Source organism: Pocillopora verrucosa, chromosome 7 (genome assembly GCF_036669915.1).
Source record: "Pocillopora verrucosa isolate sample1 chromosome 7, ASM3666991v2, whole genome shotgun sequence".
Classification (NCBI taxonomy): Eukaryota; Metazoa; Cnidaria; class Anthozoa; order Scleractinia; family Pocilloporidae; genus Pocillopora; species Pocillopora verrucosa.
The window spans coordinates 16,608,326-16,627,011 of record NC_089318.1 but is presented as its reverse complement, the minus strand read 5'-3'; the positions used below and the strand labels follow the sequence as shown (position 1 = coordinate 16,627,011).

The window sequence follows — 18,686 nt, the reverse complement described above, 5'->3', positions numbered from 1 at the left end:
GTATACAGTATGGCGAGATGTTGATGCTAGTAGTTTTTTTTAGGTATCTTACAAGGAAGAACTTATTACCCGACCGAAAAAAGATATATACATGTGTAGGAAACAATGAGACGTGTGAACTCATCGAATCTTCTTATTTTACAGACTTCGACCCGGAATAATTACCGGAGGGGATATGATTTGAATTTTAGCCAGAATCAGAGAATCTATCATGCATTCCATTTCCAAACACGAGGAGGCGCTGCCTCAAATGAGCGAGATCCAAATAGATTTCTGTTTCGGCCATGATTGCAAGCTGCAATTTGTTCTTCTAAAACAAGTTGGGAGTTGTAAAATATCCCATGTCCGATTGTTTCTTCTTCACTAGACTCGATAAAGCCAGAGAGTACTTGCAGGATGCTTACCAGCCCTTTCCTGTTTGGTACAAATGGAAAAAAATACATACTCAAACTTTTATGTTCAGAACCATTAGCGTTGTGCGAATCGAGATCAGAACAAATTCCCGCCACTCCCAACGGAGTGTACTTCAAGTATCAAAGAAACCGCTGTTTATTCTTCCAACGAGGAGATGAAATGCTCAGCGGTAGAAATTTGGTCCGGCTCGAAGAAAAGAAAAAGTTACGTGTAAAAAGTGAACTGTTGAGAACCACTCACCCACGAAAACCACGGTGTCTTCAATTCTCAGCCATGGGTACGGATTCACTTTGGATAAAGTCTTGGCCACACCCATTAAAGTAAAGGTAGCGATAACTGGATCGTATTGCATTCCTCCTTGTTGTTTTGCAACAGATTTGTTTTATTTTATTTATTTTTTTAATAACTGGCATTTTAAGACAATAGTTTACGTTCAAAGTAACAAGTAAGAGAAGCTCTCCAAGTGATGAGGATGAGGATCAGAGAGGCCCCCCCTAAAACAAAATAACTTGTGTTAAATGTTAATCATGGCTTCCCCTCAACCCAGTCAGCATTCTCTACTCAGAAATGAATCATGGTGAAACTAACCTTGCCACGCGAGATTAGTCTCTCTCTTGCCAGAATGTACTGAATTCACTCTGCGCCAATACGTCTTTATTCAAATAATTATCACTGTGAAAGGGTTTACACACTTTATTATGAGGAGGAACAGCTCAAGTTTTATATGTTCCTCCTTCCGCGCGTGAATTGCTCTTCGCGTGCGCCTCGGACTTCTATCAGCTCGACTGAAGTGCATAAAATTACGCTTAATCTACAGGCTAATCAGGAGCTTATGAGCTTTCACGCCGTGATATTCGAAGGATTTTACGAAGATTGGATATGGCTTCACTGCAGATTCCTTCTTCGTTTTCACAGCCTAAACTAACTATATACAAATAAGACGTCAAAGACTGGAATTAAAAAAAAGTTATATTTTAGACAGATCTGACCAAACAATACGATAAGTTTGAATCCATTGCTCTATTACCTTGTTTGAGTTTGTAAACTAATTTTCTACTAATCTATAACGGCTTTGTAGCTTAAATGTAAATCGTATGCCTTGTCAGTGCACCAAGATGTACCCCATGGCTCTGATGTGCTTGTTTCCGTTATCAGGCTTGTGTGTTGCCACATTTCCGCACGAATTATCTCCTCCTATACCAAACCCGATTCTAGAATCGCAAGTGAAGCAGTCATTTTCCTGGTTAGCAATGACGCCGATTCTTGCTTCTGAGGGACCACCTTTAACATTGAACCCTTCCTTGTTGCAGTTTTGCTGCAAGGAGGCTTGCGAACCGACAACCTTCTTCCACGTGTCTCTACCCAGTGAAGTGGCGCGGTATTTCCCGTCAGCGATCAATGAATACAAAGATTCGGCTGTCTTGTTGATGAAGATGAACCTGAGTTGTTGGCCAATCTTCATACCGAGGCAGATCTTGGAGAAGGGTGTTTTCCAGTAAGTTGGTAGCTTTGTTTCTTGTAAGTCGAAGCCATTCTTGCCAGCAGCATCTTGATAGGTCTCTTTGTCGTTCCAGAAATGGGAATGGTAACGGAAGGTACGCTGAAATTGATATCAAAGGATTTTTTCAATTTAATGTCCCTTATAGCCTGTTTTAGGCTCAGGGTCATTTTAAAAATACGCGTGAGCGACTCTTGGTGGCTCGTCTAGTAAAGACAACTTTTGGCGGGGAACCGCAGCCAATTTTTGCCCACATCCTTTTCAGCTTGCCTATGCTGACCTTTATCCTCAATAAATTTGCAGATTAAATTCTACCTTATTGAAAACAAAATACTTCTGTTTTAGGCTCAAGGTCAAAAAATACGCTTGAGCGATGACTAAAGAAACAGCAGCCATATTTCGCCCATCTACTTTTGCTCTGTATATCCAATGAATTTCTCAGCAACTAATTTTTTACCTTACTGCCATTAATCTTCATGATCGGTGTCCATCCCCCATTTCCGCATCCAAAGTCTCCCATATGACAGAAAACAGAAACTGGCTTCGAGTCTAAGTGCAGGGTAACCTCGCCACTCTTTTTCGACCTACAAAATAAAGAATCTTCTTACAAGGAGAGATTCGTTTGAAACTTGATGAATCCCATGGCTTTCATATATTTAGTAAATGACTCAAAGTACTTTTCGATTGAGCGATTTCTTTCAAGAGCGAAGCTAATGTGGATGTTTATCATCAAGGTTGCTAAGCTTAGTGCAGTATTATTTTCAAAATTACTATTATTAGTAGTACTGCTATTTTCATATTCTCTAATAAAATTCCGCTCCAGCTTTGTTCTTGTTAGTGATTAACTGACTTACACATTCCGCTCGAAAATTTCTTTACACGTCGAAGCTGAAAAAAGGAAAAGGCATATCAACAGAATAAACCCTTTAACAAAAAAAAGATGACAGAGCGTTTTAAAATGCTCTCAAAGGGGAAATTTACATGTGGAATAGGAAATCACACAACGTTCTTGGTCACTCGTGATTTTGTTGCTTGCATTATCAACCGTGTCTAATGCGCTATATATGAGAATAAAACCAGCGGACCCGTTAATTTAAGCAGTATCCCAGGCCCCTCGCGGCCTCGCTGTTTTTAATTAAGCCGCTCGACACTTCTAATGCACACCATAAGACTGCTATCTATGCAGGCAAACGTTTCCATGTCCATCAAGAAGTTAGCTTGTTTTTTGTTTGAATTCTCGGTAGTTTCTAGCAAGACATTTGTCGAAGTTTTTATCGATTAACTGTAAATCTATATCTCGATATACAGTTCAGAATGACTAAAATGAAACACGCATGATTCCCTGTGGGAATCAGTTCCTTTTCAGTTCTTGATTCCACAGGGAATCATGCGTGTTTCATTTTAGTCATTTTGAACTATATTTCGCTCTACACTCGTGTATTGAGCACTTTCCAACAGCATTTAGTACTATTTCCCACAATTATCTCGATATACATAATTGTTATAAACGAAACTTCTCATTACAGTAGTCTAAACAGACAGAAACAGTACAAAACCCAGCTTAAGAAATACAGCAGGTAAAATGTTACCCGAACGGCAGATATTTCCATCTCCATAGTATCCTTGTTTGCATGTACAGTTGTACGATCCCTTAGTATTGTTACACACAGCATCAGCACTGCAGTTCTGTTTTCCTGTAGCACACTCATCGATATCTGAAAAGACTCTCCTTTAATTAGAACGTCGTCACTGCAATTAATTTTAAAACTAATGCTGATTTAAAAATAAAGTGCAAACAACAATTGGAGACCCACGTTTGATCCGGCGTCTTGAGAGCCTTGCAATTTTTTCGCAGTTCTCTCGAACATGCAAAAGTACCATCAACCCATTAAGGAGCTGATTATTGAGCGCGATTATAATACACTTTTAATTTACTTCTGTAAAATGTAAGGTAACCGATTCAATAGGAAAACCTCCCCCCCCCCTTTTTTTTAACACCAACAAATGGAGTCGATAACTTTCGTACTTAAGGGTGATTCTAATCTGTTATTTCTCTCTAATTGGCGACCAATAACTTTTTTTTTTACGTTACGGTATAATCTAGCCGACAGAAAAACACTACAATTTCACTATCTCTACCACTGTATTAAACCCTATGACTAATTTGAAGGTTTTTAGGGTTGAAGTTTGTTTCTTTAGTTTTCATTCCCTTGTTCGTCAATTAGAATAACATTTTTGGTCACTTTTACCTTCGCAAGTCCGTCCATCTCCAGAATATCCTGGTTTACACGTACAGTTGTAGGAACCCTTAATATTGTTGCACACAGCATCAGCACTGCAATCGGATGTTCCTTCGATACACTCGTTTATGTCTGCAACATTCAACCTCATTGATGTAGAGTACATTAAATTAAAGTACTTGGTTCCAATTTCACTCAAATAATGCATAGAATTCTTGCGAACTGCATCCGCACTGCTGGTTTGTCTTCTTTCAGTTCATCTCTATTAGCCCTCCCATTTTCCGGATATACAAGACCACCCAAAATTGTTTTGTTGGTTCTTTTTTTTTTCTTTTAAGAGATAATGTAACCCTTAGACTTCTGCCAGTTTATTGATAATTTCTTTGTTTCGCTCCTCCTAAGCTCCATGCATGGAGCTAATACAAAATGATTTTTAAGTCACAGACGGAAATACTGACATCTTCTCAATAAAACTTATAACATGCAGACTTATTTACCTTCATCGCAAGTCCGACCCTTGAATCCAGCGGAACATAAACACTTATCTCTTTTGTCAATAAAACCGCTTAGACAAGTGGAGTTGTTCTTGCAGGGTTTTTTTGCACAAGCACTCTGATGCAAAAATAAAAAAAAATTCCCTTAACGTTTTAGTAAGACCCATATCCCCTGTCCCTTAAGTCTTGCTCCTTCTGGAGATGCAACATTGTGATAAGACTTGTAAAAAGCCTCTCATTCCAAATTACATAGGCTCTTAATTAAAATCAAAACTAAGGGGGAAACAAGAATCATTTTATTATGATATGCAACTAGTATACTCCTGTTTTGTTTTCTGCAAGTAGGCTAAGTACCTTTTAGCGACAACGCACCAAAAATATTTAAATTTGAAAGTCTGGACATTTATAGTTAAAAATTGTGCTTTCATTTCAGCCTTCAACAAATTAAAGAAACCTACGCTGCACTTAGTATTAACTTATCATAGCTGGGCAAGAGTCCACCTGACGTTGACTATATGTGGGCCTCTTACGTCAAAATATGAACACACACCATGGAGACCAATTTTCTCCGACTCAAATTCTCTTTTTTCAAAATTGGCAAACATTTCACAATCGATCCTTTACCAATAAGAATATAGATGAAAAGCAATGACAAATGTATTTATAATAATTAAAGCGATGATTTCATGCTTGTGATCATGGGTGTAATTGCTCTGATATCATAACATTTTTGAATGAACTCCTCAGCTGGATTATAAAAAAAGGTTTTGTCCTTCCTCGAATCTTTTAGTCTGCTTCGTGCCCTGAGTAACTGCATTTTCCTTCTGTTTCTCAACATCTTTCTTGAAACAGTACAACTCAAGTGATGCAACCAAGGTGTAAATCGTCCTTACCTCAAAGAAATAGTGATGCGAACTCTTTTTTTCTTTGTATTCATTGGGGTTGCTGTACTTATCAGAAGACAGCAACTCACACCACAAATCACCTTCAGCAGCCAAGTTCACGGAAACACACAGAGGATGCTGAAGGCATCTAAATGTGCATTCAAAGTCGTCGTATACCATAATTTCGTCAAGCTCAGGTACATCGAGATAGCGAAACTTGTCCACCGAGAGCAGACTTTGCCTGGATATCTGTGATGAAGTAGGTAGTATGTCGTCGGGGTCTAAACTTGCTGCTCCTGTCGGTGGAGAGAACGCTTACCATTTGTCTTTGTCGAGAGATCTGTTTATGAACCTTTTATGAATAAACTTCGAATTATTTAAACTTACCGTGAGTGATAATTTTTGATACTAATTTTCATAACTATTTTCTAGTACACTTCCTTTTTCTTTTTTCTTAAACCTCTTTGTTTGTCTTGCGGGCGACTATATCCATTGCCACCAGTGGAAGACTTGGGTGATGCAAGTGTTGATTACCAGAGATAAACGAACAAAACTGTCTTCAAATAGGACATTTTCGGTCTCAAACTCGCTAGTATACATTCAAATTGAAGAAAATTAGAAGTGCTGCTTTTGCCCAGCCAGGCCGTGAGTTCTAAATTTAGTGAAGTGCAATGAATTTCTAAGTTTCCAAACATTTTGTTTTTCTTGTGGACTGTGAACGTCATTGACGATTTGTTAGAGAAAAAGTTCATAACAAGTGGGCGATAACCATTGTAGGAGACTCAAAGAATAGATAGGGTATAATTCAAGGATGAAAGCTGCATTACACGGCCTTATTTTATTTTCATACGTGGGAGTGCAATACCAAACAAAAAAAAAAACTTGATTGACTTGGTTGATGAACTGGATAACGATGAACCAGTCTAGTAAAGTAAAATTTACATACGAAAGCAACGAAAATCATTTGCAATCTACATTAAATGACACTCACAAAGCTCAATCGGTTACGCAGTTTTAATAAGTTAAAGAGAGTGCATAGCTACGATTTAACTAATACTATTGTGAAAATGAAAAACAAAACAAACCTCTTTAACAACCAACTGGCGTCAAACATTAAGATCCAGTCTTTCTAAAAGCGCTCCGGGGTATTTTGTTTAAAAAAATCGATTTCTTTCAAAGTTTTTTCATGAATCTGTCTTGATCTAAAAATAATCGTTAGCTGAGTGATAGACAAACAATAGGTCGCTGAAAGAGCTATCAGACAACTTTCGGCGGCACTATTTTTCTAGATAAGGATGGATATTTTTCTCTCTAAATGCTGTTTTAAGGCATCATCAAACACAAAAAAGCTTCAATGTGCTATATTCAAGCGTCAACCATCGTTTTAAGACGTAAATCTCTTATGTTATTGAGTCTACTTTCTGTGCACTGTTAGGTGGAATTTTCGGCTGGGCTAGAAGTTCGCCAAAGCCACAACATATTTTTACCTTTCCATATTCCACCACCTAACTAATAAAATAACACTCCAATTGATTTATTTAGGGCATTTTTGTAACTATAGTATTTCAAAGGCGATTTCATGGGTTATAATCACAGCAGATGGGTCCTTCGAACAAATTAATTCTTGTCGCGCACTACCCCATAAGATTGCAGGTTTCTCAAAGTTAAAATGACTACACTCTAAATACCATTATTAGGAACACTTTCCAAAAATTCCCCAAACAAGAACTGTGCAAAAATACGAGAACGGCAAACTTATGCCATTTTTGGTGATCGGCGCTGTTAAAAGAAAAAGATATCGGCGCTCGGAAAATAAAAAACAAATATTTTGCAATAATTCGAAAAAACAGGGCGGTTTCGACTACTTTAAGACTAAGGCAGATTCATGGGCAAATGTGAAAGAAATCGATTTTTTAACCGAAATTTACTAGACCGCTTCCTAGAGAGACTGCAATTGATTGAGAGGGACTAATTTCCCCCTTACTAACCTCCGCTCAGAAATGAGTAATGGTGAAACTAACCTTGCGACGACACAAGTGCAGACATCATGAGGCACAAAACTAAAACAACACAGACAAAGATCAAATTCTTCATGGCGCGGAACCCTCTGGAGACCGACTTCCCGAAAGACATACAAATTGATGCCTAAATTATCTATCAATTATTTTTTTTAACTTCCTGACTACCTTTTAACCAATGAAATCTGAGTATTGCTGGTAGTTAAGAGGGTCACTATATCTGGTAATCAATCATAGAGCGCTATGATTGGTTACAAACCTTGTGCGTCAATCAAGAACATAGTACAGTTCCGCAATCTTTTCTGTAATTCCTTTGTCTGAAAAAACTCCATTTCCAGATAAGCATGTGTTTCTCCCAGCTGGTTCTTGTTCCCATTTCTATCAACTTTGTGCCCTAGATGAAATGACTGCATCTTGAGGCAACTATATTTGCGCTGCGTGCATCTAAGCATGTAAAATGTAACTGTCCCAAAATGTCCCGCTCTTTCTACGCGCTGCGACCAGTTTCATAAACACCAGTTACATATCAAGTTTTTCTGTTTCATTTTATTGAATCGCTATGTCCTGTTGACACTCTAATGTTTACTTCATATACAATAATTGCGGGACTGCGCTTAGCTGAGTACTACGTGGTAATGATACGAGTAATTTCGTGCAAAATCAATACATTTGAATATAACATGGCAAAATTTTGATCTTCCCGATGTTCAGATATGTAACAGAGCTTGTTGAAAAATAAAATGACCAAAACTTGAGACACACAGAGAGAGAAACGAAAACCATTCGCAATTTCGAATATGAAATTCTCGTAAATTTACTCATAAAACCATCTGCCCAACTATCTTTCTCTTCACCTATAATTTATTTGATCGAGCAGTTAAAAGAAGTTTAAAGAGGTGTTAACTATCTTTGAACAGTTAACTCCTGTGGAGACCAAAAACAAAACTCTCTTTAAACAAGTCAAAAATGTTAATTTTTTTATTTATATTTGTCTTAAGCTTCTTGACGAGTCAATTAATTATTAATCGAATTGACATAAAAGCGGTTTGAAAATCGATCGACTTCCACTAATTCCCAGCAGGAAACTCGACCGAGAACAGAAATGCTTCTGCTGTTAAACTTGACTTAAATTTGCAGAAAAATGCCGAAATTACTCCGCCCTTATTGGACTAAAATCATCCCCCGCCTCGCAATAAATTGAATGAAGACCAGACCACCTAGCGCATTTTACGATAGTTTGTTTCGAATATTTTAGAAGCCTTTACTATCAATCTATAGGTCTGCATCACATGACAAACTGGCATGGCAAAAGATACCAAAATTTTAGGTTGGTCACGATCAAGATCATCAAAGTTATAAGCTAAAATTGGAAGTGCTGGAAGTGAATTTATGCACTGCACTATCAATTTGTCTTTGTATACATCGACTTTAATTTTACATAAAGGCCTAATAATACATCCATCAGGTGGGCTATGATGAATTGTCTCGACGTTGTGATATGAGGTGGCCAAACTAACAAGTTTTTACCGTTTCCGTTGTCTGGCGACTGTGTTTGAGTTTCTTTTGATGTAAATCAGTTCGAGTATCATAAATCAAAGAGGCCAGGTCACTTTCTACCTTTCAAAAATAACGCCAAGCCTCGACAAAAATAATTTGGAGGATAAGGAGAATTTTGTCTGAAAGTGGTTAAAAAAACAAACCTAATTTTAATAGTGTAGTTTGATCGTCCGGGTGATTGTAGTCCTTAAAAGGACTGTTGTCGATAATGGTGACTGACGTTTCGACAACCTGAGCGAAAGTCATAATCGGAGTCATGTGAAAGGTTGCTGTCAGTCGACTGAGTGTAGTCCTTCTGAGGACTACACTCACCCGGACGGTCAAACTACACTGTTACATTTAACCCACGGGCTCAAAAATAATTTTATCGGTTAAATTTTATCGGTTAAATAATCAAACATTGATAAAACAACTTTTTAAAAATCAGTCTCACGAGGAGAAAATTACGAGGCGACTTAAATTCATTTTGAAATTTCCTAATCTTCTCAGAGTGGTACAATTGGTATATGCCAAATTTTCTCATTCTCCTTCTCCTTCTTTATCTCCCCATTAAACTACATTCAAAGTCATCATATACCATAATTTCGTCAAGCTTAGGTACATCGAGATAACGAAACTTTTCGAACGAGAGCAGACTTTCCCTAGATGTGTGCAAGGAGGTAACTGTTATGTAGTCGGGGTCTAAACTGGCTGCTCCTGTCGGTTGAGAGAACGCGCACTTTTCGTTTTGTTTTGTTTTGTTTGTATGTTTTTTTTCGAAATAGTTTACTAATAAAAATACTTACTTTTAGGAATTTGTGACCAACAATAGATCAAAATAGGTACTTATTTTGCCAAGAAAAAAAAAAGCTATAAAAATAAAAACCGAAATAGGTAAAAGGAAGCTAGTTAGATCCTACCAAGGTATTTTTCAACCAACAGCTTTTGATAGATCCGAATATTTTAAAATTTTGAAGGTGATAATATTTTATACAAATTTTTTGGCCAGTTTACTTCCTTTGCTTCCTTTAAAACTCTTTGTTTGTCTTGTAGTCGATGGTATCTATTGCCACTAGTGGGAGTGATGCAAGCGCTGATTTCCAGAGACAAACAGACTAAAACAATGAAAGCCATCTGCAATCTTCATCAAATGAACCTTACAAAGTTTAATCGGTTTCGTAGTTTAGTAAATCTAAGGATGTACGAAGCCACGATCAAACCAATACTATTGTGAAGATGAAAAACAAAAGAAACCTCTTTAACTATCAGCTAGCATCAAACATTAAGACACAGTCTCTACGAGTCAACTTTCGGCAGCACTATTATTCTAGATGAGGATGGAGAATTTCTCTCCTAAATTCTGTTATTTATGGCATCTTCAAGCATAAAAAGCTTCATTGTGCTAAATTCAAGTGTCAACCACAGTTTTAGGAAGTAAACTTCGCATATAATTGGTTCTGCTTTTAGTGCATTATTGGTTGAAATTTTCGAAAATGTGCAAAATATGTTGGCCGGCTATGCTAGAAGTTCATCGAAACCACAACATACCTTTATATTTCAAAACTCCTCTACCTAAATGACAAAAATAACACTCCACCTGATTTATTTTGGGCATTTTCGAAACTATACTATTTACTAGCGATTTCATCGGTTATAAACTCCTTTGAATAAATTATTCTTGTCGAGCACTAGCTCGTAAGATTGCAGCTTTTTTCCAATTTAAAAAGACCGCACTTTAAATACCATTATTTATTTTACTCATTGACACTAAGATATACTTTAGATTAACTTGGCTATTTCAAATCTTTCCAGACTATTGAATTCCCTCTTTTTTTCTCTTTAACTGAGTAATGAATAAACAAGAGGTCGCTTATAGAGCGAAGAACCACCTTCGGCGGCGGTATTTTTTCCTTGATGGGAAAGGAGATTTTCTCTCTCTCATGGCATCTTCAAGCATAACGAAGCTTCAAATTATTTAATTCAGGCGTCAAACCTAGGTTGTAGAAGTGAATTTCGTACATAATTGAGTCTATTTTTTGTGCATTATTGGGTGGAATTTCGAAATTTTGTATAATATGTTGGCCGGCTGTGCTTGAACTTCGTCAAAACAACAACATATCTTTATATTTCCATACTCGTCTACCTAACTTTTCTTAGCCTGAATAAATATATTACTTTTGTTAACCTGAATTAATCTATTATGGGAAAGGAGTTGGAATTTTGTGTTCAGCCGAGATTAAAAGTTGCATGTTTACGATCATGGCCGCGGTAAAGACAAAATAAGTGTCAAGCTGAAAAAAATTATTTTCAATGTAAAAAAACGGTAAAATTTGAAAACTTATGTAACTTGTTCTTAAATAGGATCCAACTAAATATGCGAACCAAACAAATTCCTCAACACGAGCTTTCCAAAAATGCGAGCACGACAATTTCTGCCATTTTTAATGATCGGCGCTTTTAGAAATGGGCCTTTGAGCGCCGGAGCGATTTTCGCTCTGGAAAGAAGAAAAACTGTATTAAATCGAAAAAACAAGATGGTTTCTATTGCTTTGAGACTAAGAAAAATTCGTTGAAATAAATCGATAATTTTAACCGAAATGCCTGAACCACTTTTTCGAGAGACTACATCTCAAATACGGTTGAGAGAGAATAATTTCCACATCACTAACCCCGCTCAGTTATCGGTAATAGATAAACTAACCTTGCGAAGACACAAGTACAGACATCATGAGACACAGGACTAACAGAATACAGATAAAGATCAAATTCTTCATGGCGCTGAACCCTCTCGATACCAACTTCCCGAGATGTAACACAACATTCACAGGTGTTTGCACATGTTAGACGTACAGACAGTCACGAATTAGACTAAGGAAATAACACACACTACTTTCTTTCTCTCAGGATGTCACACGCCGTGGTTCCTTATTGTATTTCTCCTGCCTCCATAACAAAAAAAATTGAATCTCGGAGGTAACTAGGCTACCGTTAGCCAAATAGGAATGTTACAAGTCATTCCGTGCGAAATCGAAGTGAGACCGTCTTAGTGCTGTACGAAAGGACCGAAAGACAACTTATGAAGTAGTAATTAAATGTCCTGGTCTGTCAATAATCTCTACTGAAGCATCTTTTTAAAGCAAACTTTATTAAGCTTTTAGTTTGTTGCTCAAGTCCTGAGTCGCGCCTTTCGATCAAAAGCCTTTTGCGGTATTCAGGAACATAATACGGTTTCGTAATCCTTTCTACAATTCATAAACCTGATAAAACTCGATGAGCAGATAAGTATGTATTTCTCCCGGTTCTTATTCCCATTTCTTCTAACTTTGTGCCCTCGACGAAATGACTATATCTTAAGGCAACTACATTTGCGCTACATGCATCTAACCATGTAAACTGTAGTTGTCCTAAAATGTCCCGCTCTCCACGCTGCAACCAGTTCCATAACCACCAGTTACAGATCAATTTTTTTTCCTGTTTCATTTCATTGAATCATAATATTATAATTATGATTAGGAACCACTTCCACTAATTGACACCGAGAAATACTTTGGATTAACTTGACTATTTCAATTTTTTCTTTCTTTTTTTTCACTTTAACTAAGTGATAAACAAAACTAGAGGTCGCTTATGCGGTGAAGAACTACCTTCGGCCGCGATATTTTTCCTAGATGGGAATGGAGATTTTTCTCTGTCTCGTGGCATCTTCAAGCATACAAAATCTTCAAAGTACTCAATTTAGGCGTCAAATATAATGACCGGCAATGTTAAAAATGGGCCTTTGAGCGCGGAAGCGATTTTCGCTCTGGAATGGAAAAAAATTGCAATCATTCAAAAAAACAAAATGATTTCGATTACTTTGAGACAGATTCCTAGAAAGAAATCGATTTTTTAAGCGAAAAGCCCAGAACCGCTTTTTCGAGAGACTGCATCTCAACTACGATCGAGAGAGACTAATTTCCCCCTCGCTAACCCCCTGCTCAGTAATCAGTAATAAAGAAACTAACCTTGCGAAGACACAAGTACAGACATCATGCGGCACAAAACTAACATAATACAGATAAAGATCGAATTCTTCATGGCGCTTAACCCTCAAGAGACCGACTTCCCAAAAAACATAGATTGATGGGAAAATTCTATCTTATTATTATTATTATTATTATTATTATTATTATTATCATTATTATTATTATTATTATTTTAATTTCCTGACTGCCTTTTTAACTGATGAAATGTGAGTAATACTGGTAGTTAAGGAGGTCACCATCCCTGGTTACCAATCACAGAGCGTTATTCTGCACCACTTAACCGAAGTGGGCGAATCACTGTTAAGTATTTGTGACACACTCCATACTTCAAATGTAACGCAACCTTCACAGGTGTTTACATATGTTAGACAGTCACGGATTAGACTTGGAAATAACACTCACTATATTCTTTCTCTCAAGATGTCACGCGTCGTGGTTCTTTATTGTATTTCTCCTGCTCTCCATAGCAAAAAAAATTGAATATCGGAAGCAATTAGGCTTTTGTTAGTCAAGTAGTAACTTTACAAGTTCAGTCTGAGCGTGGGACCGTCTCAGTGCTGTACAACAAAACTGATACACAACTTAAGAAGTAAAAATTAAAATGTCATGGTTTGTCAATAATTCTGGAGACGCATATTTTTAAAGCAAACTTTGTAAAGCTTTTTGGTCGTTGGTCAAGTCCTGAGTCACGCCTCTAGATCAACAGGTCTTTTTCGTCATTTAAGAACGTAGTACGTGTTGGGGACGATATGCAGAGAACTCTTTTACGCGTAGCCGCATCAATACAAGTCATTCTATGATTGAGTAAACCTTCTTTTAAATTTAAACATTTTCACCATTTGACATTGCGTGTTGTTTTGACTTGATCTTCGTACACCTACGGTAAAAACTGAAAACAAGAACCTAAATTAACAACTCACTGGGCGAAAGCGAAACTGAAAAACGAGGCACATGTACTTACATATTTCCATGCGATAAACGGGTAGGAAAAGCACAAAACTTCAAATATCAAAATGAACACAGCACCCAAGGTCCTGACACGAAATTACTCTCGCACTAAAACATGTGCTACTGATCATGTGACCTACTATAAGTCTGCAATTCGTGCTTGGCCGCTAGTCGGCCCAAACAGTACGGTTTCGTAATCTTTTCTTCAATTCACATACCTGATAAAACTTGATGACCAAATAAGCATAAGCTCTCGATAAAATGAGTACATCTTCAGGCAACTACATTTGCCCTGCGCGCATCTAACCATGTAAACTGTAATTGTCCAAAAATGTCCTGTTCCTTCTACGCGCTGCGATCAGTTCCATAAACACCACTTACATATCAAGTTTTTCTGTTTCATTTTATTGAATCGCTATGTCTTCTTGACACTCTAATGTTTACTTCATTTTCAAAAATGACGGGACTGCGCTGAGCTAAGTACTTAGTAGTCATGGTGCGAGTTATTTCGTGCAAAATCAAAGTTATAAAAATGCATACGGCATGGCAAATTTTTGATATTTCCGATATTCATACTCCTTGCAGAGATTGTTGAAAAATAAAATTATTAAAATCTGAAGCTACTCGAATGGCCCTGCGGTTAGGTAAGTTGTAATGATATGAGGAATTTGGCGCGAAATCAGAGTTACATATTTTGTATACGGCATGGCGAGATGTTGATGCTAGTAGTTTTTTTAAGATATCTTACAAGGAAGAACTTATACCCAACCGAAAAAAGATGTATACATGTGTGAGAAACAATGTGACGTGTGAACTCATAGAATCCTCATATTTTACAGACTTGCACCCGGAATAATTATCAGAGGAGATAGGATTTGAATTTCAGCATTGGAATTTTAGCCAGAATCAGAGAACTATAATGCATTCCATTTTCAAACACTAGGAGGTGCTGGCTCAAATGAGTGAGATCCAAATAGATTGCTGTTTCGGCCACGATTGAAAGCTGCAATTTGTTCTTCTAAAACGGGTTGAGAGTTGTAAGAATATCCCATGTCCGATTGTTTCTTCTTCACTAGACTCAATGAAGCCAGAGAGTACTTGCAGAATGCTTACCAGCCCTTTCCTGTTTGGTACAAATGGAAAAAAGTACATACTCAAATGTTTATGTTCAGGACCATTAGCACTGTGCGAATCGAGATCAGAGCAAATTCCCAACAGAGTGTACATCAAGTGTAAAAGAAAGCGCTGTTTATTCTTCTAACGAGGAGATGAAATGCCCAGCGGTAGAAATTTGGTCCGGCTTGAAGAAAAGGAAAAATTGCGTGTAAAAAGCGAACTGTTTAGAACCACTCACCCACGAATATCAGCACGGTATCTTCAATTCTAAGCCATGGGTATGAATTACTTTGGCCACACCCATTGAAGTAAAGGTAGCGATAACAGGATCTTAGCTTCACACAAAGTAGTGGGATTGAAAACCCACACTGCCTTCCCCAAAGAATTACTGAAGTACTTGTACCTAACTTGTTTATTGAATGAACAAGGTAACGTGGGCCCACCACTTATGGAGGAAAACTTCGTCGGTAAAGTGAACGAAAGTGTAAGTGAAGCTATCCGTCGAATTACTGGATGAAAAAGTTTTTATTTCCCTTTTTGCGTGATTCTAAATTTGGAATATTTCTTTGACGATGAAAGGCAACGGTGTCGAGAACTTGGGTATTTTACTAATAAACATATTCCTTTTATGAAAGTGCTACCAGATTATTTTGAATAATGGTGGGATAAATGTTTTCACTTGATCAATCTGAGTTTTTATGCACATAGATTCTTTTATTTTTTTTTTTCATTCAAAACGCGGCATTTTTCTCTTTCAAAGGAAGAAAGTTAAAAGTGGTTTAACTCTTTTTCAAAGTAAAAATTATTTAAGTGGAGTTTTGAATCCCTCGTAACCTTAAGACCTATTTTAACCTGTTTTATGTTAAATTTAGCCTTTTTTTTTTTTTTTTTCATTTTCATCGGATGACTAGCCTTGATCATTTAGTGATTAGGACATTGCGTTGTTGCCGCAGTAACCTAGGTTCGAATCCTGGTCTCGGTAATTCTTTGCATCAATCCTTGTTGTTTTGCGACAGATCTGTTTTATTTTATTTATTTTTTGAATAACTGGAATTTTAAGATAATAGTTTACATTCAAAGTAACAAGTAAGAGAAGCTCTCCTAGTGATAAGGATGAGGATCAGAAAGGCCCACCCTAAAACAAAATAACATGTGTTAAATGTTACCCATGGCTACCCCTCAACCCAATCAGCATTCTCTACTCAGAAATTAATCATGGTGAAACTAACCTTGCCACGCGTGATTAGTCTCTATCTTGCCATACGTCTTTATTCAAATAATTATCCCTGTGAAAGGGTTGAGACACTTTACCATGAGGACAAACAACTCACGTTTTATATTTTCCTCCTTCCGCGCGTGAATTGTTCTTCGCGTGCGCCTCGTACTTCTATCAGCTCGACTGAGAAGCGCATAAAATTACGCTTAATCTACAAGCTAATTAGGTGCTTCACTGCAGATTCCTTCTTCGTTTTCACAGCCTAAACTAACTTTATAAAAATAAGACGTCAAAGACTGGAATTAAAAAAAAAAGTTATATTTTAGACAGATCTGACCAAACAATACGATAAGTTTGAATCCATTGCTCTATTACCTTGTTTGAGTTTGTAAACTAATTTTCTACTAATCTATAACGGCTTCGTAGCTTAAATGTAAATCGTATGTCTTGTCAGTGCACCAAGATGTACCCCATGGCTGTGATGTGCTTGTTTCCGTTATCAGGCTGGTGTGTTGCTACATTTCCGCACGAATTATCCCCTCCTGTACCAAACCCGATTCTAGAATCGCAAGACAAGCAGTTATCTTCCTGGTTAGTAATGACGCCGATTCTTGCTTTTGAGTTACCACCTTCAACATTGAACCCTTCCTTGTTGCAGTTTTGCTGCAAGGAGGCTTGCGAACCGACAACCTTCTTCCACGTGTCACGACCCAGCGAAGTGGCGCGGTATTCCCCGTCAGCGATCAATGAATACAAAGATTCGGCTGTCTTGTTGATGAAGATGAACCTGAGTTGTTGACCAATCTGCATACCAAGGCAGATCTTGGAGAAGGGTGTTTTCCAGTAGGTTGGTAACTTCGTTTCATGTAAGTCGAAGCCATTCTTGCCAGCAGCCTCTTCATAGGTCTCTTTGTCCTTCCAGAAATGGGAATCGTAATTGAAGGTACGCTGAAATTACGATTAAGTCTCAGGGTTATTAAATACGCATGAGTGACTCTTGGTGGCTCGTCTAGTAAAGACAACTTTGGGCAGCTGTCAGGGAAACCGCAGCCAATTTTTGCCCCCATCCTTTTCAGCTTGCCTATATTGATCTTTATACTCAATAAATTTTTAGATTAATTTCTACCTTATTAAAAAAAAAATACTTCTGTTTTAGGCTCAAGGTCAAAAAATACGCTTGAGCGCTGCCTAAGGAGACAGCAGCCATATTTCACCCATCTACTTTTTCTCTGTCTATTTAATAAATTTCTCAGCAAATGATTTTTTTTACCTTATTGCCATTAATCTTCATGATCGGCGTCCATCCTCCATCTCCGCATCCAAAGTCTCCCATGTGACAGAAAACAGAAGTTGGCTTCGAGTCTAAGTGCAGGGTAACTTCGCCACTCTTTATCGACCTACACAATAAAGAATCTTCTTAAAAGGAGAGATTTATATCAAACTTGATGAGGGCCATGGCTTTCATATATTTAGTAAATAACTCAAAGTACTTTTCGATTAAGCGATTCCCTTCAAGAGAGAAGCTAATGTGGATGTTTATCATCAAGGTTGTCATGCTTGCCGCAATATTATTTTTAAAATGATTATTTTCAGTAGTACCGTTATTTTCATATTCTCTCATTAAATTCTGCTTCAGCTTTGTTCTTGTTGGTGATTAATTGACTTACCAATTCCGGTCGAAAATTTCCTTACACGTCGAACCTGAAAAAAGGAAAATGCCTATCAACAGCAATAAACCCTTTAAGAAAAAAAGATGGGATGGCGTTTTGAAATGCTCTCAAAGGGAAAATTTACGTGTGGAACAGGAAATACATAACGTTCTTGGTCACTCGTGTTTTCGTAGCTTGCATTGTTAGTGGTGTCTAATGCGCTAGATATGAGAATAAAACCAGCGGACCCGTTGATTTAAGCAGCATCCCAAGCCCCTCGCTGCCTCGCCGTTTTTAATTGAGCCGCACGACGCTTCTAATGCACACCATAAGACTGCTATCTATGCAGGCAAATGTTTCCACGTCCATCAAGAAGTTAGCTTGTTTTTTGTTTGAATTCTCGGTAGTTTCTAACAAGACATTTGTCGAAGTTTATAGCGATTAACTGTAAATCTATATCTCGATGTACATTCAAAATGACTAAAATGAAAGACGCATAATTCCCACAGGGAATAATGCGTGTTTCATTTCAGTCATTTTGAACTGTATTTCGCTCTACACTCATGTATTGAACACTTTCCAACAGCATTTAGTACCATTTCCCACAATCATTTCGATATACATAATTGCTATAAACGAAACTTCTCA

General features: G+C 37.4%; 3 protein-coding genes across 3 annotated transcripts in view; all 3 read right to left on the bottom strand.

Annotated features, from left to right (window-relative positions):
* Positions 1 to 1,516: 1,516 nt before the first annotated feature.
* LOC131786896 (fibulin-2-like) overlaps positions 1,517 to 18,686 on the bottom strand; it is a 41,666-nt gene continuing 24,496 nt past the window's right edge. The window contains exons 7-11 of the mRNA XM_066169798.1: positions 4,162 to 4,284; positions 3,502 to 3,627; positions 2,767 to 2,800; positions 2,370 to 2,496; positions 1,517 to 2,014 (exon numbers count right to left, since the gene is read on the bottom strand). Of these exons, the coding sequence (XP_066025895.1) occupies positions 1,517 to 2,014; positions 2,370 to 2,496; positions 2,767 to 2,800; positions 3,502 to 3,627; positions 4,162 to 4,284 (908 nt within the window). The remainder of the gene's footprint in view (positions 2,015 to 2,369; positions 2,497 to 2,766; positions 2,801 to 3,501; positions 3,628 to 4,161; positions 4,285 to 18,686) is intronic.
* On the bottom strand, positions 4,642 to 11,861 carry LOC136282321 (uncharacterized). Its single transcript, XM_066169850.1, has 3 exons — positions 11,786 to 11,861; positions 5,540 to 5,826; positions 4,642 to 4,764 (listed from the first exon to the last, which is right to left on the bottom strand). Exons 1-3 carry the CDS (start codon positions 11,856 to 11,858, stop codon positions 4,642 to 4,644), a joined length of 483 nt encoding a protein of 160 aa, XP_066025947.1. The 5' UTR covers positions 11,859 to 11,861.
* On the bottom strand, positions 16,840 to 18,650 carry LOC136282173 (uncharacterized skeletal organic matrix protein 5-like). The gene is made up of 4 exons (XM_066169495.1): positions 18,635 to 18,650; positions 18,057 to 18,090; positions 17,660 to 17,786; positions 16,840 to 17,337 (listed from the first exon to the last, which is right to left on the bottom strand). Exons 1-4 carry the CDS (start codon positions 18,648 to 18,650, stop codon positions 16,840 to 16,842), a joined length of 675 nt encoding a protein of 224 aa, XP_066025592.1.

Bases quoted from the DNA above. Each gene is read 5' to 3' on its own strand.
- LOC136282321 (XM_066169850.1), bottom strand. From the start codon at position 11,858: ATGAAGAATTTGATCTTTATCTGTATTCTGTTAGTCCTGTGTCTCATG. The intron at 5,827-11,785 runs GTTAGTTTATCT...CTCCACCGACAG, and splicing joins TGTACTTGTGTCTTCGCAAG to GAGCAGCAAGTTTAGACCCC. The intron at 4,765-5,539 runs GTAAGGACGATT...TTTTTGCATCAG, and splicing joins CGCATCACTATTTCTTTGAG to AGTGCTTGTGCAAAAAAACC.
- LOC136282173 (XM_066169495.1), bottom strand. The intron at 17,787-18,056 runs GTAAGTCAATTA...TTTATTGTGTAG, and splicing joins GAAATTTTCGACCGGAATTG to GTCGATAAAGAGTGGCGAAG. The intron at 17,338-17,659 runs GTAAAAAAAATC...TCGTAATTTCAG, and splicing joins TGAAGATTAATGGCAATAAG to CGTACCTTCAATTACGATTC.